Source organism: Parasteatoda tepidariorum, chromosome 4 (genome assembly GCF_982258835.1).
Source record: "Parasteatoda tepidariorum strain Cologne lab strain chromosome 4, Ptep-v5.0, whole genome shotgun sequence".
Taxonomy (NCBI): domain Eukaryota; kingdom Metazoa; phylum Arthropoda; class Arachnida; order Araneae; family Theridiidae; genus Parasteatoda; species Parasteatoda tepidariorum.
In genome coordinates, this window is record NC_141758.1 from 7679190 (window position 1) to 7705624 (window position 26435).

General features: G+C 27.5%; 2 protein-coding genes across 3 annotated transcripts; one reads left to right on the forward strand and one right to left on the reverse strand.

Moving 5' to 3' along the window:
• Positions 1-1814: 1814 nt before the first annotated feature.
• Positions 1815-24124, reverse strand: LOC107447943 (FAD-dependent oxidoreductase domain-containing protein 1). Of its 2 annotated transcripts, XM_043043511.3 has the most exons (10): positions 23279-24124; positions 22432-22561; positions 20250-20349; positions 16513-16607; positions 14192-14367; positions 8513-8658; positions 5975-6110; positions 5559-5663; positions 4495-4512; positions 1815-4395 (listed from the first exon to the last, which is right to left on the reverse strand). In XM_043043511.3, the coding sequence occupies exons 1-10, from the start codon at positions 23624-23626 to the stop codon at positions 4141-4143; spliced, it is 1509 nt and encodes a 502-aa protein (XP_042899445.1). In that variant the 5' UTR covers positions 23627-24124; the 3' UTR covers positions 1815-4140. The 2 variants fall into 2 exon arrangements, with proteins under 2 accessions (XP_042899445.1, XP_042899446.1); XM_043043512.3 differs by lacking the exon at positions 4495-4512.
• Positions 24125-24181: 57 nt separating this feature from the next.
• Positions 24182-26002, forward strand: LOC107447956 (GATA zinc finger domain-containing protein 1). Its single transcript, XM_016063011.5, has one exon. It carries the CDS (start codon positions 24315-24317, stop codon positions 25014-25016), a length of 702 nt encoding a protein of 233 aa, XP_015918497.1. The 5' UTR covers positions 24182-24314; the 3' UTR covers positions 25017-26002.
• Positions 26003-26435: the final 433 nt, after the last annotated feature.

Below are 26435 nucleotides of genomic sequence, written 5' to 3' on the forward strand. Positions count from 1 at the left end.
ATTTTAATAATTTTCATCTCGGTGGAAAAATGTCGCCCAATTGGTGATTTCAAAAAAAGTTTAATAACTTTCAAAATAAACTCTATAACAAAAAAATCGGCGCACCAAGAAGGAGAAGTCCGATTGAAACGAAAATTGGTGGATAGGAAGACAATGTACAGAATAGTAAATGATTAAAATTTCAGAACAATTGAATAATTTATTGCAGAGTTACAGTAACAAGTTTAATAAGGTGTTGACCCGCCTCTAGCCTGGATACAAGCTGCCACACGGCGTGGCATAGACCGATAAAGCTCTTGCGGTATTTCCTGCCAAATTCGATCCAATTGTCGAACGAGGTCATCAACATTCCGTGCCAGATGCAATCGCCTTCCCATCATGTCCCAGACATGCTCGATGGGAGAGAGATCTGGCAGGCCAAGGAAGAGTTTGACAAGCTTGCAGACAGTTCATAGCAACACGTGCCGTATGTGGTCTGGCATTGTCCTGCTGAAAAACCAGCCCAGGGCGCTGCAAAAGGAACGGTAGCAAAACAGGTTTTAGGATGTCGTCGACGTACCGCTGTGCAGTAAGTGTACCTCTAATGACGACCAAAGGGGTCCGGCTGTCAAAGGAAATGGCAACCCAGTCCATAATGCCTTGTTGAGGGCCGGTGTGGCGTGCAATAGTGAAGGTAGGATCCCCCCTCAGCCCTGTGCGTCTCCAAACACGTCTTCGATGATCGTTAGAACACAGTTGGAAGCGGGATTCGTCGCTAAAGACGATATGTCCCTAGTCGGCATCATTTCAGCCATATCTGTTCAAAACATTCATGCATGCGAAATTTCAAAACAATCGGATGATTGCGTCTTGGTTCGTCGATTTTTTTGTTATAGAGTGTATGTAAGTTATTTACCTGTTCTAAAACCCTTACATTTCTTCATGGCAAGATTATGTTTATTTATCGCATTGCGTCCAGTGTATGACACTTAAACTATAGCTTTTTTTTACTTTCCTTAACAACAGAGCTTCGAAAAACAGGGTTAAAGGCTCCATTTGATGCACAATTTTTAACTTTTATCAATTTACACATTTGACATTGTTTTCTAAACAAGAGAGGTATTATTTCTCATGCAATTTTTTTTAAAGCTGAATGGTATGAAATCAAAAATAAGTCACATTAAAACCAATAGTTTAGAAAGAAATGAGGTTTTATGTATGAAAAATCTAATTTTTGATTCATAACTGTGACTTTTTAATTAATAAAAAATGAATATTTTAATGCTTTTTTCAAAAGTGATGTTCTGTATGGAAGCTGACAGGTTTGGTAATATCAGGAAAAAATTGGAGGTAGTAAAATAAGTCTTTCAAATTTGATAACAATTAAAAGATTATTTGCAAATTAAAGAAATCCATGTTAATTTGTAAAAATAAATGTTTGTCATTTTTATGTTTATGAAAAAATCAGTGTTAGTTAATTTTTACATAAATATTTATATTTCTTCAAAAACTAAATTATCTGTGAAGAGATGCCGAAAAAAATCCTATTATCCTATTTTTAAATCCTATTATTACAACTCTGCACAAAACACTAAAATAATCTACAATGAAAAGAAACTGTGGTCAAAGTATCATTTTTTGCCATAAATCAGTAAAAAGCATAAGTCTTTTTTCTAATTTTTATGTCATTAATTAAATACTGCAATTTTCTGTCATACAAACTGATTTAGACACATTCAATTATCAGAAGCTATTATAAATTACATTTTCTATTTGTAGAAAATGCATTTTAGGAATATTCTATAGAAGATGTAGAAAAATAATTTAAAGAAAAATTATATAAACATGCTGAATTAGTTTTTATTATTATTTTCAACATATTATATTCATGTAATTTTTTATTATTTCACTTTATTTAATAAAATAAAGTTTACACATCTAAACAGATAATTTAAAAAAAAATAACATGTTTACAAGTAAGTGCTTCTTTTGTAAATAAATATGGATCATAAAATGATGTTATTTAGAGTCAACAATGTTTTAAAACAAATAAATGTATCCCAAATGACATTTAAGCAAAGAAATTATTAATTTTTATTTTTAAAACAAAATCTCTTCAAAGAACACAATAAAATAATTTTAAAACTAAATAACAAAACAACATATTTTAAAAAAAAAAAACTTAAAAGAAAAAAATGGCAAAGATTCTTAAATATATCATTTAACATTAAATGTCGTATACGGCAAAACAGTTATCATCTTATAAATTATTTTTCTGCTTAATAACTTCAGTAAAATGAGAAGAAGAAAAAATCTTGCACTGATGAATAATTTTTAATGATATATCTATATTTTCTTTTCTTTGAAAAATAAAGTGATTTTTTTATACTCATTTCGATTTTATTATTTTAAATTAAGAAGATCTTATTTATTTGTATACATACTATCTTCTAATATTACAATTAATTTCAGAGAAGGCAAATTTTTTAATTAGCATAGATAATGTGTGGAGGAAATGTGGTAAACTTTACTTATTGTAAAATTCATTTAATTGTGAGAAACAAGAATATTTGTAGCCACATTTTCAATGTAACAAAAATAAATTTGAAGACTACATCATTAAACAGCCTGTTACAACGTTACAGATCTAACTTAACAGATCTAAACGTTATAAGTTGAGATTTTCGGCTAACAAAAAGCACACGAAACATAATTCTTAGTAGCGCTTTGAGAAAACTCAAAAAACTAGAAGCTAAGTTTTTAAAAGGATGTTTGAATATTCACCACTTTACCTTTCAAATGAACACAATCCTCTCATAGAAATGACAATTTCATTAATTTTTTTTAAACTGAAAAGGTAAAGTAGAAAGCTTTCTAATATCCTTTTAGAAACTTTACAGCCAATCATTTAATTTTCCCAGAGCACTGACAAATCTAACAAAACATCCATAAAACAAAATTTATTTAAAACTTTAACAAGAAAACAATTAAGGCTATTTTCAAAGGCTCTGTTGTCATAAGAAATAAAGCTCTTTATTAAAAACATACGGCATTTTTATAACTGTGGTGATCATGACTGTTAGGATAAGTTAGGACAGTTAATCATGACTGTTAGGAAAAGTTTTGTCTATTTTTTAGTCAGGGTCTTTTATAAAAATGATGAAAATAGCTGCCATTATGAAAAAAAGTCCCAGTCTTTCGAGCATGAAAACTTTGCAAATTAATTTTTGAAAAGTTACTCTGATGCAAAAATACTTAAATACAGAAAATAATCTTCAGATTACTTTAATTATTTTTATCTAAGAGAAAAATTCAATCCCAAAATAGATATTAGAAATTTTCAAGTAAATTAAAAATATCTAAGCTATTTTCCCTTTTTAAAGCAAGATAGTAATATAGTTTAAAATTAAAACTTTGCCTAAAGTGTAAGGCACTTAAATTTAGGCTTGTTTTTCTTTTTCTTTGTGTAAAAGCTTGAAAGAACATAATTAACAGAGTCAAAGCTCTTTAGACAGGAAAAACTAGCCATAGTTTAAATGTCTTAGACTTTAGGCAAAGCTTTAATTTTAAACTAAATATCTACAATTTTGTCATAAAGAGTTAACTTGGCTTCAAAGCAGACAACTAACGAAAATATTTTAAAAGATATTTAGCATCTTTAAAAAAAAAAACCTTTATTAACAAGCTTTTTCGACCGAATCAAAAATGTTAAAAATCAATAAATAATTCTCAATATTTTCAAATTTTTAGCATTGGAGTAACTTTTTAAACATTTAAAAATCAGATCACAATTGCTATTCATTTTCACTAAACTGTGACTTTTGTTTATATTCAAATCTTGTGCAATTTTTAGAATTGGCATAGAGCATAACGCTAAGCTTGACTAAAAGCCATGAATAACTGTTGCAAACTCACACTAGTTAAGAAAATAGCATATAATTGGCAAAAACGAGTTATTTCAGGTGTATTAAATGTGTTTGTGACAGGGCCTTTAAAGAACAGCTTTAAAAAGGTTAAGATGAGACAAAACTACAGAAAGGTTAAAACTGAGTAAAAGGAGAGAAACGCGAGTTCGCGAAAGTCTGTTGTCTTAAAAACTGAATACATTTAAGAAAGGTCACTTAATTAGTATTTTCTGCACTGCACTGGCTTTGATGGACATCAAACAATGTGTTGCTCATAGACTGGCTGATCTTGAAAGACTCTATGAAAATGAAACTTTGTAAGGTCTATGGTGACATAGGTCTTGTCTATTAAGAGCTCCATCATGGCTCTTCCAACAGCCGGAGCCATCTGAATGCCGTGTCCACTAAAGCCAGTAGCGAGGTACACATTTGGAAAATAGGGGTGGCGACCAACAATCGCATTCTGGTCAAAAGTGTTGTAGTCGTAATAGCCAGCCCATGCACTGCTTACCTAAATTTGAAAAAAGAAAATATAATTTTAAAAATATGTTAATTATATTACTGTTAACTCATTCTATAAAAACTTTCAAGTAACAATGAAAATGCTTACTTCTATCCTCTTAGTAGGCTAAAGAAAAAAATCAAAATTTTTTTTTAGTGCAATAGACATTTACCAGGTTACTTTTTATAAGAGAGAAGGACAAATTAAAGAATATAATTTGCTCTTCTAGCCATGAGAAATAAAAAAATAGTAAAATAAAGACAATTTATAATAAAGACTAAAATAAATAAAATAAAACATGTTTTTTTCAATTTCAGAGTTACTTTGTATGTAACAAAAAATTTCAACAATTTCCAGTAAAAATTTATTTAACGAGCGTGAACACATAATAGCTTGAGATCAATGTATAAAAATTTTTCATGGTGTTTCATTTAAATAAATAACCAGTTAAACCAGAATAAATAAATATAAAGTACCCAGAATAAATAAATAACCAGTATATTTCTACATACACTACAGTTTAAAAAAATTTGTACAAGAGTTTAAGTCTTCCTTAAATCAAATAAATTTAAAGTATGGTTTCAATAATCTTGAAACAAAAACAAAATTAATATGCTACCTAACAGTTTTGTACAAAAGTAATTAAGTTGATGATTCTAAGTACTGATTGTTTGTAACTGCCAAGTGTGACTTTATTTATTAGAAATATTCCTCTTTTGAAAAAAGATAAAAGTACTGCTTCAATATAAGTATTTAATTAGCAGAAATATGATGGTACAGCCTACCACTACATATATATATGGATCTGAATTATGAGCTTAGTGCAATTTCAAAGCTAAAGTACTAGTTTAAACATAGCAAAGGTAGCATAATATTATCATTTGTCACGAAAACAAACTTTTTACATAATTCAAAGATTTAAGCATTAATAGGATAATATGTTCATGTATATTTAATTTTAATGTACTTTAATCATACAAGTTACATTCAATAATATGACAATACAAAAATAAAGATTTATTTAATTTTTTGAAAGGATTCCTTTAATTATGTTAAAACTTAACAACCAAATAAATACCTGAGTAAATACTTCAGTAAAAATAGAAGATGAAGAAAAATTCCACAAGTAAAATAAAATGAATTAATATATAAAGTCAAATAGTTAAAATTACCTTAATACACTCAAAATGAGGAATTCTCTTTGCTATGACTGGCCAAACTGACGAATCAAAGAAATTGTAGTCCACTTCTAAATTACTTACATCTGGTTCTTCAGTCTAAATAAAAAACATTCAACAAGATAATGAGTAAAAGCAAAAAGGAAAGTTTTGATGCAATCTTTGTATAAATTTATATTTCTTACAACCTCCAAAGAAACTAACCCTAAATAATGACAGAAAAAGTTCTTAAAAAGTGAATATTTCTGGAGATATAAACAAAAAAAGCAAAAAGTAAAATGAACATTAAGGGGTCCAAACTTTAGAGCGTTTTCTTGACCGAACTATTGGGACCATATTTCCGACATTGTGGCTCAACAACAACAAAAGATAATAACAATGAAATGAAAGTTGAATAGATTTTTTTTTACCTCAGATGGGGATCGTCCACAAATGTATTTGCCTCCAAGACCTTCTCGTCTCACATAAACACCTGATGGATCTATAACCAAAGGCATATCTATTCCAGGACCTGTTTCACAGTTGAAAACGTAAACATACCGTTTCCTAAATCAATAAAAAGGTAAATATATTTTAGGATAAATTACAAAAAAGGAAAAGAATATTCTTAAAGAAACATAAATACAAAATCACCATTGAACGATGAAATAAAACGTTTTTAAATTAACTTTTTTAAATAAACAAAAGAGAAGAGAAAATGTTTAATTTGACAATAAATTCAGTTTATATTATTTAAGAAAGGATCCTTATTTGCATTAAAATATGCACAGAGTTTTAATTAAAATGTGAGTAAATGCCAATGAGAAAGCCGTCAGAATTTCCTTACAATTACAAACAGAATTACTGCATATTTTGTCAAGAAATAATTTAAACTTGCATTGTTATTCAGCACAGAGTTGTCATTGAGTTTTAAGCACTTTTGACTCTGGACTTGGGTACAAATTTTGATTGATAATTTATTCTCTTTGTCAATCATATGGCAATAAATTAAATTTGTAGTAGTTACAAAATGATTGACACTTGCAATGTCACCACGAACACAGCTACAGAAGATATTGCAGTGTTCTTGTAGTTTGTTGAAAAAGGTAGAAATTATAAGTAAAAGATATCACCCTCACAGACAAAAAAGTTAGTTGGTAAAAATACAGTAATAACATCCCCAGCCCCAAAATAACTTGGCCCTTCATCGGACCAATATTCACGAATCTTGGCTCAATCAGGTTTCAAAGGACAGTTATTTTCCGATATAAGCTCTATATAGAATTGCCCGATTCACCTGAAATTTTACAGTCATTTTGCAACCAATATTGGCCCTATATAGAATTGTCAGATTTACCCAATATTTTATATTAATTATTATTTTAAGTAATTATAAGGCCATATATTGGACCCATGAAGGCCAATATAGGACTAATATTAAAAAATCAAAGACATCCCAATATGGGTCCCTCGGTGCATGCTCATGTTGGACCCATATTGAGCCCGAATGGGGCAAAGGTAAAACTGTTGCTGGGAATTAGATATTTAAAACTTATAAAACTATTTGATCGAAAGTAAATCTATTTCACAATATCTCAGATTATAAAGAACAAACTATGAATTTTTGAATCAAGAAGAATAACTTTAAGAACATAAAAATTAAAAATTATTAAAGCAAAATAAATAAATAAAAAATAAACAGTAATAATGATAATTAATTTAAACTTCTTAACTATTATTATTTTTTTTTTTAATTTGAGAATTTCTATCAAATAATATATTACAGAAGTTTAAAAGTAATGAAACAGCTGGCAGCAGAAATGGGTAAATAAAGAAAAACGTAAATTAATAATTTTCTTGGGGTCATTTATTGCATACTATTGATACAGAAAAATGACCAACATAAGTCAACGCATAATATTATTTTGTATGAATAGCAATGCTTGAATATACATACAGCAATAATAAATTTACAATTGATATGTATAAATTATATGCAATTGAGAAAATCTATGAATTTACTGCAAAAAAAAAAAATTATGAAGCAAAATAAAAATCAGTAAACTCATAAATTTATTTAAAGGGTTCCATACCTCTCTCCTCAAAAAAAAAAGGAAAAAAAAATAGACCAAAATATGGAACAATAATTTATTGAACAACTCGTAACAGACAAAAAAAAAAAAAAAAACATCATTTTTATAACTCTATATCTACATTATTAAAAATATTGTAAATAATTTTAGGCAAAAAAAAAAAAGCAGGTCTTGAGCAAAAATAAAACTTAAAAATGCTTTTCCACATGAATTATTTTCTTACGCTATTTGAAATGAAAGATTTTATTCTTTTCAAGATAGAGCTTTAAAGTAAAGCAGTAAGACATACTAAATGAAACTGAATGAATAATAAATTTTTCAATACTTATTAAAGTTTTCACAGCATGTTATACCGGTGTCATAGATATTTTCATTGAGTTTGCATACAAAAAATGATAAAAATTTATATTTAAGCAAATGAATGCAGATTTTTAACAGTTGTAATCCGAGTTATTATAAGGAAAAATAAGTTTTGAAAACTGTACAAAATTTTAAAAAAGCGTTAGGGATTTAAAAACTGAGATTTCTTAAGAATTTCAAAAAACTAAATATTATTACTAATTTTTAAAAATTAATTATTGATTGCCAAGTCAGAATGTGTGCAAAGGTTTTAAAAAAATTATTTCTTTATTTGCTTTTCCTTTACTTAACCCTCCAAGTGTTGAGCCCCTGGATAAAGTTGTATGGAAATTTCCCAGCTTCCTTTGAATAATATGGGGGAAACCGGTTTTTTGAAGCAGAAAAACTTGAGGCAAAAAGTTCAGAAAAAGCCAGTACTAACACTCAGAGGGTTAAAGATAATTCGGTTAAGCGTACTGCTACCTCTAAAAGTATTGAAAAATTCTGATTTTAAAAAACAACCTAAAAGTATTCTACCTGGGCTCCACGGGGAGAGGAACACTAAGCATTCCTGGACCCGTTCCTATGTGCAATAATTTGGCTACTTCAGATGAAAATGGACCACCTGCGATAATCAGGAAAGCAAACTCTACACAATGGACTTCTCCTTCATCATCTTTGATCTGAAAACAAATTTCACATTTGTTAATAGACTGTCAAACTTCTCCCAATTTCTTTCCTCTTGTCAATGCATAGCAGGTATCTTACTCTATATAAAAATCTAATGATGGTGTCGCAGTTTTCCATTGTTGTCAATACATTTTTATAGACTGGAAAATCACATGGTTGGATCCAATTTTCCCACATTAATTTTCATATTGGTTCGGTTGTCATCAGCATAAAAATGATATAAGTCATAAAGTTATTGTTTTCCAATAAATATTTTTGCTTCATTAGTTTAAAGGTTAAAATTGCCTGTACTCTTATTATTACGTTTTTGATTTCATTTGACTTCTAAATTAAGAGTTTGGGAGGATTGTTTTTATTATTATTATTAGAATAATGTAATTCTACATAACATTTTAACATAAAGTTATTCCTATCGGTATCTGATCTTATTAACCGTTTTTACAATTATTATTTTTTGGAGCTATGACATTAATATACTATTGTGAATTAGGGTTAAATAGATTTATTAAATGATTTAAAACTTAACTTTCAGCTTCATGCACAAAATGATGAATGCAAAAATTGTATTTAAAATACATCTGTCCGTTTGGAATGCAAAAATATTGAATTATAGTTGTGAACTCTCCAAATTAGTTATAACTCCTTTATTAGTTATATTAGTTTACTCTTTTATTAGTTATCAGTAGAGCCTGGATTTTGATGACCCAAAAAATCTCAATTAATGCCCTTAAAAAGTGCAAAAAATGCCCTTAAAAAGTGCAAAAAATGTCTTTAAAAATGCAAAAATTGCGCTAAAAATGCCTCATGACATGACTTAAATGAAGTAAAAGTATTGAACTAAAGCAATGTTTTACTCTTTAAAATTATTATGAGTCATTTCAAAAAATATAAAGCAATGCAATACTTGTTCTACGTTCATTAAAGTTTGAAAAATATGTTTTATATCCTAAAATAACAAATAAAAGGAAAATATATTGACTCCAAAACATTTTCATTTTGTATAAAAACTTTAATGAATATAACAACTTCCATCTCATAATATTACTAAACATCAGAATTATGTTGGATTATTAATTTTTTTTTTTTGATATTTCGAAATGTAAACGAGCGTTTCTAGTCTGAAAGTAAATTTTTATACCTGGAGAAGCTTCTTTCAACGTCTACTGATGTTATTGGTGCCTACTTGAAAAAGACGGTCTCACTTACTGACAATTATTTTTCAATTTGAAAAGATGTTGCTTCACCTGTTAATATCCTAGAGATTTTCTTCATTGTTTGGAAGCCAGTGTAATAATAATTAATTATAACAAAATAATAAAAATTGGAAAAAATTAACAAAAAATTTAAAAAATGCTTTAAAATGCAAAATACGCCAAAAAGTTAAAAGAAAAATGCCCTATAAATCTAAAAAAATGCTCTAATGGACAAAGAATGTCCAAAAATGCAAAAAATGCAAAAGTCATCAAAATCCGGGCCTTAATTATCAGTTATGATACTTTTAATTTTAAATGTTATTTTAAAAAATGATTACTTAGAAAAATGATTTATGTTCACTAATAGATCTTAATAGTATAAGGGAAATAATTGGGAAGTGGAAGCACAAGTGTTCCTTTCGTACCTATATTTTTAGTTCAATAATTTCAACTGCTTTATGTTAAGAAATAGCAATCATTGTGAATCAATCACCGGGAATGCTGAGCAGCAGTGAACCGGGGTATTAACCCCCTAGTCATGAATATACAGTCAAACCTCGATATCTCGAATTTGAAGGGAGAGGAGAAAAAATTGAGATATCGAAAATTCAAATTATCGTAAATCGCATGTTATCGATGGTAGAATAAAGAAAAATGCTCTTTACATACCTTATTTACTATTCCATATTTATTCTAAAAACACTTTTTCAGGGATGAGAGTAGTCAGAAAGTAAAAAAGAGGAAATCCAAAAAAAAAAAAAAAAAGAAAGAAAGAAAAAAAGAAAAAAAAAATAATTATATATATATATATATATATATATATATATATATATATATATATAAACAAAAATTTGACGAAAAAGTGCGATTTTTAAACTTGTAAACCATGTGAATATAAATCCCGATATGAGACTTTTAAATCACGTAAATATGAAACTCTACATCGAATTTAAAAAATGCGAAAATACAAATCATGATTTTTTAATTTTTTGATCACGATGCATAATTTTTAAATCGCGCGATATTACAACCACAAAAACGAATCACGATATTGGATTTTAAGCTCACGTGAATACGAATTGCTACATAGGGCTTTAAAAGCTCGTAAATACAAATCGCGATATTGATTTTTTAAATCTTGTAAGTAAGAATCGCACTGTACAATATTTAAATCGCCTGAATAAGAATCGCAACGTTCAACTATTAAATCAGGTAAATACGAAAATCGAGATTTGATAATAAAATCGAGATTTTAAAAATGCATAAATACAAAACACAATATTGGATTTTTAAATGTCCTAAATAAGAATCATAATATACGATATTTAAATAGCGTAAATAAGAATCGCAATGTGCAACTTTTAAATCAGGTAAATACGAAAATCGATGATTGATATTAAAATCGCGTGAATAAAAATCGAGATCTGAATTACGAAAATATGAGCTATCCAGCCGACGGATAAAAAATACGGAAAATCTTATTATCCGCGGAAGAATCTCATCCTTGCTTTTTACACTTTCATTTAAAAAAAGATTCAATTGTTGTTTGCTTTAGAGATGTGCATGAAAGTTTGTCTATAACACTTTCTAAGTAAACTATAGCTTTAAATGTTTCCTCTGACATATTCGGCTGCCTCTCAATAAATCTCCTTACAGTGTCCACTGCAGAAAGTGCTTGTTTGTTAGTAACATTGGGCGGTAAATCTTCGATTTCCTCTTCTTCTGATAGTTCACAAAAAGCTTTCGTTTGAGTGATGATATCATTGTCATCCCACTGACCACACACTGTTACTGCATCATCTACGTTTACAAAGTCATGAAATTCCATGTCATCAAGCCTCATGAGTTCGGTCAATCTGTTCCAATCATTTTCGGTGTTGCTTTCAGCAGAATTAACGATATTGATTGTTTGACTACTTTCATGATCTTTAATGAATCCAGACTTCTTGAAGCCATTCATTATCGTAGAGGAAGACACATCATTCCATGCCTTGTCAGCCATTCTTAAAATTTTTTATTTTTTTTGGAATATTTTTTTAATTTTAGAAAAAAAATCTACTCTATTTATGGAAAAAAATTCAAGTTATCGAGGGATTAGAAAAAAAATTTCATGAAATCAAGTTTTTTTTTAACATTGAGAGTATATGAAATTTGAAGGGAATTTTTTTCCCCCTTCGAGATATCGAAAAATTCGTGAAATCGAGGTTCGACTGTATTTCCAAAAATATCAAAATTATTAGGTATTTTGAAATTGATCTGCTATTAATATAATTAGGATATTTTGTATAGAAAAGTTTAACCTAACTTTTGATAAATATATTCAGGTATAATATAAACATTAAAACATAAAAATGCTTAGTTAATATAGGTTTATCAGAGCTGCCAAACCAAAAGTTCTAGTTCCTCCCAATATTTTTAGTAGTAGAAAAATATGAATGAGTAATTTGATTAAAAATGTCATTATGAATAAAAATATTACAATAACAGGCCAAATATATAGAATTACTTAAATTTGTGTTAGTTAATTGTAAATGTTAAATCCCAGAATTTGAGAAAATTCTCCAGCAAAAAATCCAAGTTGGCAAGGCTTATGTTTACAATCTAATTTCAATTGCTTATATCATTATATAAAATTTTTATTTTTGAACAACCATTTATAATTAAATTACTTACCAATAAAGAATATGAAACTTTTATAGCAATTAATTTAATAAAAAAAATCAGTTCTTACAAGAATCGTGTTATTGGATTTTAAATTTGTGTGAATATGAATTGCGATATTTAATTTTAAAATCGCATGAATATGAATTGAAATATCGGATTTTAAGAATGCAAAAATACAAATTGCGATATTGGGTATTAAAATCACTAAAATATATTAATCACAATGTTTGATTTAAGAATGGGAAAATACAAATCGCAATATTGGGTTTTTGAATAGCGTAAATATGGATTACATTAGATCCTGCGAATACGGATGCGACATTGGATTTTAAACTGGTGGGGAAACGAATCATGATATTGATTTTAAAAACCTGTAAATACAAATTGCGGATTCTTAAATCACTTCGTATTCTTAAATCACATAAGTACGAATCGCGGCATACAATTTTTAAATCGCATGAAAGCGAATCACAAGGAATAACTTTTAAATTAGGTAAATACGAAAATCGATGTTGGATATTAAAATTGTGTGAATATGAATTGTGATATCAGTGGATTCCGGCATAGTTTATAATACTAAACACGATGAAGATAAGACAAACGAAGAAAAAAATTATTCAAAATTACGAAAGAGTCACATATATCAAATTGTCTTATTAACGCTATTTAGCAAAGGCTTCAAAATTTAAATTGTGGTGAAAATTTCACAGGATTATATAAGTTTTGATTCACAGAAGTAAGCGAATCAATGGTCTGTGAAAAATCACATGCCCTGCTCCTAATTTCTAGACCTGGAGGGATGATGTGAAAAACCCGGAATTTCGGGGTACACCCGGAGTACAATCACCCTTGCTAAGTATAAAGAATTGAAAATTTAAGATTTATCCAAAGCATCGTGATTGTCTTATATAAATAAATCTTTCAAATAAACACACTCTTTACTTATTTCTTTATGAAACTTTTCTAAACAATTCCAGGTCAATTGCCAGATTGTTGCATGGCTATATTAATAGTTAATACAATAGTAACAAATAAAGCTTGTTTATTTCAAGCCGTAGTCTAACATACGAGAGAATACATATCTGGAAAATGGATGAAACTTATTTCAACCATTCGCTTAAAAAATTTTCAATTATCGCAAAAGAAAAGCCTCACCTTTTTTCAATAAAAAGTATTTTGAAAATCACAGTGAACAATAAAAAGTAAAATAAAAAGGGCATAATTAAATCATATTTCTTCACATTCTTTTAACTTAAAGCAATCTTACAATAAAATATTAAAACCAACCCAACATCTAAGTGTTTCCTAAAGAATAAACCTTCCGTCATCAGCCAGTTAAAAGATCCAAGTAGTTTTCCCCTCTTTTAGTCTTTTATTTTCCCATTTTTTTTCTTGTGTTGGTTTATCTTTTTTTTTACCTCTAATTTTTCCCTTTTGTCATATTTTGCTAATTGATGTAGCCTCACCTTTTCCAAAATATGTAAGTGTATTATTCTATATGAAGCGACTTAAGTATTAATGAATATTCATAAAGGTGAATAATTCGGGAATGCACAAATAAATTATTTAACTGCTTAGAAGAAAAATCAGAAATGAAAATTTATTGCCTTAAGTCATGTCTATCAAATAAAAAATATTGAAGGAAGAAAAAAAAGCGATGCCTACTCACATACATATAATTTGTGCGAAGGAGAGGGTCAAGAGTTGGGTCCACAATAGGGTGCTCATTTCTGAACTCAAAACCAATTACTTCACCATTGACATACTCAGCACCCAGAGAACATGCCTTTTTTTTAAAAGCATTTAGGAGAGCCCATGGATCAAACCAGCCTTCATTTTCAAAACCTAATGTTGTTAAAGAAACAAATTCAAAATTAATGCCAATCAGGCTGAACAATGATTTTGAAAAATTACCAACAGAACATCGAAATATAATTCAATAAAAAAACATGCATTTAATAATTGAGATGAATACACAGAAATTTCCATAATTTTTTCCAAGCAGGAATGGCAAGTTTCTTCTACAGGGTAAAAAAACCGGTTAGTGAAAAAACAAATTTCTTCCAACTCAAAGGGAAGAAACTCTTTTCAAAGAATAAATATCCTGTTTAAATAATGGTTCCAAGTAGAAGAAAAATAAATTTAATGAATTTCTTAAAAAATTAAAGTAAATGTAATACTTTTCTATTTAACATAGAAAATAAAATCCTATTTTATAATTATATGCAGAACTGTTAAAATATCAAAATCAAATTTTATAAATTGCTCCAAAATTAAAAAAGTCACATAATAAGCATACATACTAGTACAAATCATGTATTGAATTTACAATTACTATATTAATTTGTATAAAAGTACTTGGTTAGTATGAATACTTTATCCAACTCTTCAATAGAATGATATATAGATTTTAAAATTCTGTGTAAAACTAAAATAAATAATTTAAAAATAGTTTTCTTTTAGTTTATAAAGAAAAGTAGCTGTGAAAAACTTATAGCTTTCTAGTACTATTTATACATTAATTTTAGTTTCTTTAAACTGCAGCTATTCCTATAATATTTACTTCTAAACAATTATATGAGTCATCTTTAGTTTCTTCCATTTTTTCCAGTTTCTTCTAATGTCCTGAAAGAAACAAGTTTTTTTGCAAAAAAAAAAAAAAAAAAAAAAAAAAAAAACACTTAAGCAATGCCCAAAAGGATTTTTTAAAAAAATAGATGTTTATGTTTTCAATAAAGAAATCAGTAAAAAAAGGATATGCTTGCAGATGACAATATCAAAATAAAATCTTTTCATTTTAAAGGAAGAAATTAACAAAATTGCAATTTATAGTATTTAGATTTGTGCCAATTTAAAGCTTCTTCAAACTTCAAATGAAATTTATTGCCATACCATCACAGATACTAGCAGAATAATAAAACAATAACCAGAAAAATTAACATTAAATGTCTTTCTACAATTTCAAATTTTTTTAAAAAATAAGGGGAAAGAAGCTATTGCTTATTTTTTATTAATGAAGATAGATAAAATATTTTCTTTCTAACTTTAATTTTTACTTATTCATGATTTTATCTATTACAATTTTTTCTACACTTGCTTTTTAAAAAAAAATAATAATAATAATAATCTGAGATTAGGAATAATCTGCAGATGTTGTGATAATTGCCTTCTGGTCATACAAGTATATAGGAAGAATGAGTCTGAAATTTGTTTCCCTCAGAACAAAGGAGCCAATAAATGAGCTTTGATACAAAGGCAGACAAGATTTGGTATGCCAATTATACAAAACTTCCAATACACAATCATCTCAGTACTTCACAAGCTTGAATATGCCTCATTCTCTCTACAAAATTCCTTTTTTTGAAGTTTCAAGAAATCTCAAATTGCCTGCTGCTCTTTTATGTCTAATTGGAACTGTCCACCTTTAATTTTTTTTTAAGCAGTCAAAAACAGAAATATCACATAAGGAGATGCTGTAAGGCAGTTGCTTTTATGTCTCCCACTTAAGTATGTCCAACATCTATATTATAACATTTGTTATAAAAGGAGATGCATCATCAAAAATAAAATTTACCCTCATTTTTGCAGTTTTTCTGGAAATTTTACCCTTAGTTGCATGATGTAACCATTCCAGTATTAGAGAGTTAGGATCCAACTCAAATGATGAATGTTTTCCATGATTGGTAATCAATTTTCATCCCTCGGCAACCAGACAGGATGTTGGTGTTGTTAAAACTTGTTTGGTAATAAATTCATCATAAATAATATTTCATAATTTATCAATAGAAAAAAATATGGTTATTAGAGCAAAAGTTACTCAGGTAATATCTAGCTCAGAATCTTCTATTTAAAAAGTTTTATTTTAAATATAACTAAATAAACAATTGAGTTTATTAAAAATAATTTATAACAACCACTTTCATAAAGTACACATTTTTAGTAGGAAATAACCTATATCTAATACTCCTTAGTATTTATTATTGTAGTTACCGTAAGATCCCAGAGCAATTCCTTCAGTACTCATCCATGGGAACTTTTCTTTCAATTGATATGGTTGCAAGAGCTCAACTTTAGCACCTAATTCTCTGTAAAATTTCATGTTTTACTCAAAGATGGAAAAAAAAGCAAAAATCATTAATATATTAAATTAAAATTTTATGAATATATATAAAAAGAAAACCATATTTAGTCCCTTTATTCAAGTAAATAATTATGAATAAATTTTTATGCTATTGAATTAATTTAATGGGACCGAATTGTGTTTTTGATGCTAATTAAAGTAATTACTTTAGAAAGCAAAGAATACCTATTAAGAAAATATACAAGGTACCTGTCAAGAGTTTTTAAATTCACCAATGACTTCTACCAATAACTTTGCAAGACTTACACAGGTTAATACATTATTACATAATACAGTCAAAAAGGTCTAAACGAATGAAACTTTTTTTTCTTAGAAATAATTTTGCTCGATCTGGGCAATGCTGTGCACATTTTTTTTAATAAGTCAATTTTGAAAGCAATAAAAACGAACTGAATTTTTAAAGAAACCGAAAAATAAATAATACAGCAATTAACGGAGACAAACATACAAATTAGAACATAGATTTCCCAATATTTAATGATGCCATTTAAAAATATTTACGAAATTAAAATCTCTTTATCTGACAAAATTCAAATGTGCTGTTTTCTAAAGAAAATGTTTCTAAATATGTTAATTTAACTTCAAAGAAACTAAAGTTTCAACACCATTCCATGTACTATAGCATTACTTTAAATGCATAAAAAAATCAAATTCAATAAATAAAAGTATATAAATAAAACATTAAACAAAATTATTAACTTCAAAAATTTTCAAACTAAAATAGTTTTTAAAATTAGATTTTACTAAAATTTTGAATATTTATTAGGTTCAAACTATTTTAGTCAAATAAAGTTGTTACTCCGAAATAACAAATATAATTTTAATAAAGCTACATAAAAAAACAAAAAATACATTAATTATATGGTTATTAAGTTACATTGTATTATGAATAAAAACACTTCTACAACTAAACACAAACACAAAAACTTCAAACTATTCACTCTTTAATTTGTGTGCTTTCTTTTAAAACAATATATTTATGCCATAAAAAATTGCTAAATATTTAATATGAACATGAAATTTTAAAACAAAAGAAAATGTATTAGTGAAAAAGAGATGCTTTCATTGAATAGAGAAAAAATATGAAAATAATGATAAATAAAAATATTTTTAAGAGCTATTTTAACTATATCAAAAGAAATCAGAATAAAAAACTAATTAAATTTTAAAAAAATGCATTTCAAAATCTAGGTTTCATACAGAGATCAAAAGAAGAAATCCAAGGACTATCCGAGGAGCTCAAAATTTTAAGGACTTATCAAAAATTTTAAAACTTTGTGTAAAAGATAACTAGACAGTTTCTTCTTTTTTTTAAAAAAATTAAAAAGCAGTTATTATAAGGAACATGCAAAAAAGTATATTTTGCATACTTTTTCTAGCCTTTTGGAAATAAATTTTGACTTAGTCAAACTTCATCAAGAAAAATAAAGTTATCACTTTTACAAATAAATACGTTTTCCAGTTTCAAATATTTTAATAAATATTGGTAAAGTACAGATGTTGAAGATTAACATAAAAACCTACTAATCTTATATTTTTAAATTTGAATACATAAGAAAATCTAAGGCATTTCATACAAACAAAAACAAAAAAAAAAATCACAGTAAATTATTAATTAAGTTTGCTTGTAACATGTAAAATTAAAATTATTTGCTGTTAGTATTTTCTTCTAACTCTTGCAATTCAATTTTTTTTTCTTTTAAAGTTTTTCTTAAACTATTAGATTTTGACAGCTAAATCATATCATTTAGTTTCCCTGCTTGGACAGCAAATTCATCAGCGGACTTAATAAGTTCATCTATGCAACATAATAATCTAAGGAGTTTCTAAGGACTAATTTGAAAATCTAAGTAGTTCCAAGTACTCCTTGGAGACTTTTTTACTTCCAAGGAGTTTCTAAGGAGTATAAAGAGTCAGTAGGCACCCTCAAATCACAAAAATAAAAATTTATTATTTTAAAAGATTTTTATAAAATATTAATTAAAAAATTTTCCGTTGCATTTATTTTGCATTGAAAAAAAAATTTAACATTAGTGGATTTTAATGTCCTACATAAGCACTCTCTCTTGTCAACAAAAATAAGCAAATCACAAACCTTCTCCCTCTAAGATGCTTATGCAATATTTGAATTTATTAAACCCTAAATATATTGCTTGAGGTTAGTTTTACTTATAAGTTATACCACAAAGGATAACTCTTATTATTTTCTTATTGACATGTATAACATATTTCAGAACAAAAAATTTATATATTATGGTAACTCAGTTCAACTGTTATGGTAACTTAATTCAACTGTAATAATGCATAGTATGAAGAATATATATATCTTTTTGCAATTCAATTCAGCTACGTTAATACATAGCAGTGTCCTCCATAAGTGTTTTTTTAAGTACAGTCTGCTCTGCTTGCATTTTGTTCCCAATAAATGCAACCTCTTTGCCCTTTTTGTAAAAGTAAGCTGCCACCCCTTAAAGACACTGCCTTTTTTTATTCAGATTCCATTTTGAAAAAAAAATATTCATTGTTTTTTAAAATAATAATTATAGACTGGTAAAATGATCTCTATTTATAGGTTAAGTTCCGATTACTGCAACAAAAAATTATTACTTAGTTAGGATTATTCTCAACTCGTTAAATTTTTATAAGTACATTTTTTCGGAAGAGGAAATATTAATAAATTTTTCAAGTGATTTTAAATTTTAAAACTAATTTTTTAAACAAATACCCTTTTTTTTAAAATGATCTTTAAACGTTCACTTTCTCATAATTTTCAGTTTACATTACTGAAAAAAACTATCAAGTTGTTTAACAATTAACTATTTTTTGATAGTTCACTTTTAAAAAAAAATATGTACCTACAGTTACTGCCTTTTAGTATATCTTTAATTATTTTAATAAACTAAAAATTTTTCTATTATTTTGATAATGAAAGTTGAAAAATACTAAAATATATATATATATAGATATATATATATATATATATGTGAGAGAATAATTTAAAAATTATTGAGCATAAAATTCAGTTTTTACATAATATCACACATCTTGATAAATATCTATGATGTTAAGTGAGTGATTATGATATTAAGTAAGTGATTATGATATTAAAAATTAATATGCTATGGCAATTTGATTCAATTGTAATAATGAGAAATTTATATGTTATGGTAATTCAATTCAACTGCATTATATCTTATTGTAATTCAATTCAGATGTAATAATATATAGTATGAGAAATTCACAAATTAAAAACTTGTATGCTACAGTGATTCAATTCAAATGCACTTAACCTCATTGTAACTCAGATAAGCTGTGATGATACATATTATGAGAAATTCATAAATTAACAATTTATATGTTATGGTGATTCAATTCAATTGTAATAATGAGGAATTTATATATTATGGTAATTCAATTCAACTGCACTATATCTTATTGTAATTGAAAACTGTGATAATACATTATATGAGAAATTCATCAATGAAAAATTTATATGCTCTGGTAATTCGATTCATTTGTAATAATGGGGAATTTATATGTTATGGTAATTCAATATAACTGCACTAATATATCCTTATGAGCATACTTTTGAACATTATAATTTTTTAGCATTTGCTCAGCTCCATCTTCAGTAGCAAGGAACAGATATCCATGCGGTTGAAACTGAATATCAGGAGGATCATCATCTGTAGAATTACAAAAACAAAAGCATTATAAATAGAACATTTTAAATATTTAATAACATTGTTTTAAATTCTTTAGAAATTATAAATAACTTAAAGAATGAAAATGTGAATTTATTTTCATAATTTACAAGAACCAGTACAAACTTGTCCTATGTAAAAAAAGTCAACAAAGAATTGATTTTATAGAGATTTGTATATAAAAATAATATTTAAGAGTTTCTGGAATTTCCTTTTTAAGTTGATACTTCCTTAAATAAATTTTTTGAACATAGTACATAATTAATACTTTAACCCCTTAACTTGCGAGTAAAATGTATGTGATTCACTTCCCAGAACCACCGTTTTTCGCTCAAGTGCGCTGTCTTATGCGGTGTTTTGGTGGGGGAAAATGATGCATGCTTTGCAATTTAAAAACAGTTTACTTTTACAAGACAAGAAAAAGGAAAGAAAGAAAATACAAAGTTTAAATTAAAGAATAAAAATACAATATAAAAGTTGTTAAAACTTAGCTGTTGTATGATAAATCCTGAAACATGGTTGGACACATAAACCAACATCACATTCATAGCACTGATAGCGGGATTCACGACAAATTTTTCTTCTTGAACAAACGGCACATTTTCGCGATGCATTTCTCTTTGAAGACGTTGATGGAAAGAATAAAAAGCACCAAATACACACGAGAAACGAAAGCGAAAAAAGAATAAACCCGACCTTACTCAAATAGAGACATGCAAGCGATTAATACGATATCACTTTTCCATAACACTCTTTTCCCATTCCCCCTCCTCCGAAATTAGTAATACATTTGCAAAGCAAACACATTCAAGGTCATTTTACTGCATTCTGAAGTAGGGGGTGTAGTACTATTTATAGCAGCGCAATGCAAAACATCGCATTTCGGGAAAGCATAATATACGCCTGCGGCAGTTAACGCATCGTCTGGCCGAGACGTATATAGACGCCCATGGCAGTTAAGTGGCTAATTTTTCAAACTGAATTTTTTAAAATAATTAATACGGTCATATTTTAATATATATTTAATATAAACTAATTGCATATTTAAAAAAGAATTCTACAAATGCTAAAAATTTTAGCTTAACAATAACATGTTATAACTAATTGTAAGTATCTTTTATAAAAAAATTTCTGACACTCCAATTACAAGTAAAGACATATTTTGGTATCTTTTCAAAGTAAAAAAAAATAGTCTTATAGTTACTAAAAAGATCTATTAGATTATCGGAATTATATTTGCACTAAATTATAACATCCAAAAAAAGCAGTTTGTTAAATTTTTCTTTTCATTCATATTCAAAAATTTAACAATAATAGATTTTATAAATTAAAAAAATTTCAATGACAAATAATTGCTTCTTTAAATTTAAAAAACTGCAAATTTGAAAAATTATAGTTTCTAAGTTTGAAAAATTTAATCTTTGATGCAGAAAAGAAAGATGTTTAATGCTGTATTTAACAATCATAATTTATTAAAATGCTAAATATAATATTTTTCAATTATTATGACCTTAATTAGTATAAAATAATGAAAAAAGTATAAAAATTCTGTGTCAAAGGGACAAAACATATTTTTTTCCCTTCTAATATTTTATGTAGGTTTATAAAAAGAAGAGAAGTTTTGCAAACTACCTAAATCTTTCTGACACTTTGCTTGTTGAGAATCACATACTTTTAAAATAACTAAAATGACAATTAGCATTTCCTCACACAAAAAACTTTTAAATTGTAAGAAGCAGTTGTAATTTTTTTTTAAAAAAAAAAGAAAGAAAAAAAATAGTAGAAATTTAAAGTATATTTCAAGAAAAAATTTATTTTTAGAGGAATTTCAGTAAATTTATTAAAAAAAATATTTACCTAAAACACAATGTCTCTCAGAAATTCAGCACTGTACATAGACAGTTGTATATTTACCTAATATACAACTGAACTTAGGTAAATAAAATATATTTACCTAAAACACTTAAATATAGTTTAATGTATCTTAAAAATTCAGCATTGTACACAGACAGTTGTATATTTACCTAACATACAACTGAACTTAGGTAAATAAAATATATTTACCTAAAACACTTAAATGTTGTTTTATGTTTCTTAAAAATTCAGCACTGTACATAGACAATTGTATATTTTCTGGCAGAGAAAACTGTTGCCTTATACCTCCAACAGACAGAACAGTAGATGATCTTGTGTACTGAAAACAAAAATATTTAGTACCGATACATACATAAAAAATTGGATCTAAAAATCATAACATTTAATGATATTTAAATCAAAAATCATTTTAACTTGATGTAGTAGAAAGATGTTAAGTCTTTTAGTGTTTAAACCTACAATTCTCTTGGTTGCAGGATTCACGATCTTTGCTCAAAGGTATTATAAGAGCTTTCATTTATAATTCTTTAATTTTTCTAACTATAATGTAAAATTATATTGATAGTTACATTAAAATATAATTTAATAAAATTAGATGAGTAATAAAATAAAAAGGAATATTGTATTAAAAGTTTGAGAAAAAAATTCACATAAAAATCAATTTTTAATTAAATTTTTCAGCCAGAATTTTTTCAATCAGAATTTCTGAATTTTTTAAAATAATGAATAATGCTAAATATATTAAAATAATGAAAAATAGTATGCGGTACAAATAGTACAGATGGTATTTATGTTTCAAACAAACACAAAACTTTATTAATTAAAAATTCACTGTAAATTTGATTCATATAAACACACTACATACTTTATATCGCTCATAAAATAAAAAACAGTTTAAAAAGAGGACATTATCCACAACACTATAAAAAATAAATACATAAAATTTTAGAGAAGACCATTTCATAATATAATATTCAAATTAATTGTATTTAAAGTGAAAAAGCAGCATCATTAAATGTTTAAAAAAATATTCTACCTTTGGATCTCGCTCCACAACCATCACTTCAAAGCTGTCAGGCGCTCTTTGCTTCAATGAATAAGCTATAGATGATCCCATAATTCCACCCCCAATCACCACATACTCCGAATATTTCGATATTTTAGATTTGGGAGGACTGAAATCCCCTTTAGCATACCTAGAAAACTCATCTTTCAACATCTTATAAGTTTTTCTTAATGCATCACTATTTTCCAATTCAACCCTCTCTTTATATTGTTTTATTTTCTCAATATCTTCTTCGCTTATTCCGTATGATCTAGAAGCAAGACGCGATGTTATACATCGACTCACTGAAAAGAGTTTCAAACTATTCCTAAGCAACATTTTATTTAAATAATTACTTAAAATGTCTTAATTCGGTGGGCGGTCAACAGTCGTTATGCAACCTCTTTATGCGAGTTAAATGTCTCTCTTCAAAAAGTAAATTATTTTGCTCAGCGACAATCAGATAAAATTGAAAAGATTTCATCTGTTATCGTTATCTTTAACGATAGTTAAGAAATTATGCTTTTCTGCCTTTTTTGATGCGTCAAAAACTATCCAAAATCAAATAAATAAGTCTGATCTTCGATAAGGTACAAAAGATCACGATGTGGGACAATTTGATATGACAATGATTTTAAAATATAAAAATTTACTTGATTTCTTAGATTCTAATGATTAAAACTACAATCTACTATTAAACAAATTAAGTCAGAAATTTACAACAACCAAGTTATAAACAAGCGCTAAAATATAAATAAATTGATATTTTATAATTTCTTAACTCAGCCGGCTGATTGCTTAAAAAACACAACGCTTCTGGTTGTCTTTTTCCGTCCTAACGAAGGAGAGAAATCTATTCTATTATTTAGATTATGTAACCGTAACAACAGGGCTTACAGGTTGCTCATTTTTTAAGAGTAACAGACGCACAGAAATAGGCAATAAACAAATAAAGTTACCCGCCGAGTATTTTCGATTTTAGTCTATTTTCTTATTTCCGATTCAAAATAAATTTACCATATAAAACATGCCGTTTGGTTTGAAACCTAAATGCACGATGTGCAAATCTACATCCTCTACAATGTGGCATAAAAATGAGGAGGATGAAGTCGTTTGTAATTCTTGCTCTGTCAGATCATCTACCATTAGCAATAACAAAAATAATGGAAATGGTTGTCCGTTTACTCTGAGAAAAAGCACTCGAGCGAAGAGTTCAAAATTCAAGCAACAAACTCAATCTAAGAGTAATAATCCGAAAGGAAAAGGTCGCCGAAATATTTTTAAAAAGTGTTGCTTGAAAGCTCCAACTTCTGTAGCTACCCCCGTGACAGCTGAAGCTATGTTTTTTAAAGGAACTTATTTTCAAGTTGGAGACGTTGTCTCTTGTGTGGATTTTATTACTAATAAAGTTTACTATGCTCAAATCCGGGGCCTACTACAGGATCAGTATTGTGAAAAAAGTGCTGTCATCACTTGGCTTTTACCAACGACACATAGTCCCAAAGGCAGATTTGATCCTGCAACATACATTATAGGACCGGAAGAAGATATTCCTCGAAAACTCGAATATTTTGAATTTGTCTGTCATGCTCCTTCTGAATATTACCAGGCGAAAACGTCTCCCTATCCTGTTGTACCACTCAAACCAGAAAGCGGATTTATTTGGACCAGATTAGGTCCACGAATCGTTCCGCTTCCTACAAAAGAAGAAGTGTTTGGAACGAAATAATTTTTTGACAAATCTTTACCATATTTGTTTCTGCACAAGGATTCCTGCATCGGTATCTTATTAAAATTAATCGTCATGTTGTGGTGATTTACAGGTAGTAGCCTGTGAGAAACTAGAAAAAAATATATATATATATTGCAGAAGGAGTTAAGGTATAACTCCTAACCAATACCAGCAAACCTTTACTGTATTTTTATTTTTTTTTAATTGCGAGTTTATAATCCATTTGATACTTTGGCGACTGTAATTGACATTAGCAGATAAATACCAAAATATGCTCATTGCGACATTAAAATGTATGATTTAGTTCATTCAAGATAAAATATTTGTTATTTGAATGAAATAGCATTGAAAAATAATGTGTTTTTTTTTTTTTTGACAAATACTTATGCTATCTTGTTTCTTCATTACATTAAAATGTATGAATTGAGTTGTTTAAAATAATGTTTTTTACAATTTGTAAAATAAAGAGCAGTATAAAGACAATTGTGTGCAAAATCATTTTGAATGGATAATACATTTGTTGCTTGAAATATTTAGGTACTCCGTCTTCCATCATTTCATTACTCATAAATATTACTATGCAAAAATCTGTGGCCTATTTCCAAATCAGTATTGTGATAAAAAATCGTGTCATCACTTGGCTTTTACCTACAGTGCATAGTCCCTGAAGAAAATTTGATCTTGCAACATGCGTCATCGAATATACTCCTTAAAAACTTGAATATTTCGAGTTTGTTTGTCATACACTCTTTGAATATTATCAAACAAAAATATTTCCTTATCCTTTCATACCTCTCGAAGTCAATTTATTTGGTCCCGCTTGGGTTTATACATTGTTCAGCCGCTTACAAAAGAAGAAGTGTTTGGAACAAAATAAATGTTTTATGAATTTCATGACAGCATTAAAATGTATTATTTACTTTGTTCAAGATTAGAATTTTTTATTATTTAAATAAAACAACATGCTAAGTTATAAAATGTGAGCTATATTTTCCGTAATTTATAAGTTATCTTGCTACTTTCATACATTAAAATGCATTGTTCTGCTTCCAACAAAAGAAATGTTTGAAACTAAATTAATTTTTGAGAAATTTTATTTTGTTCACTACTGCATTAAAATATGCTTACTTTACTTATTTCAAAATAAGAGTTTTTATTAGTAGAATCAGGGTTGGGTTTTTGCCGTCAAAAACTGGTTTTTGACATGACAGTGGTAAAAACCGTGTTTTTACCGGTAAAAAACGTCAAAAACCTACTGTTTTCTTTAATTTATGGCATAAAGCAGGCAATATATTATTTTCACATAATTGCCTTGTTAAATTAATGTTGTAAATGATTGCTATTGATTTTGCAACTATAAACATGTATTCTTATAGAAGGATATACATTCATATAGAAATATTGCAATATACTTAT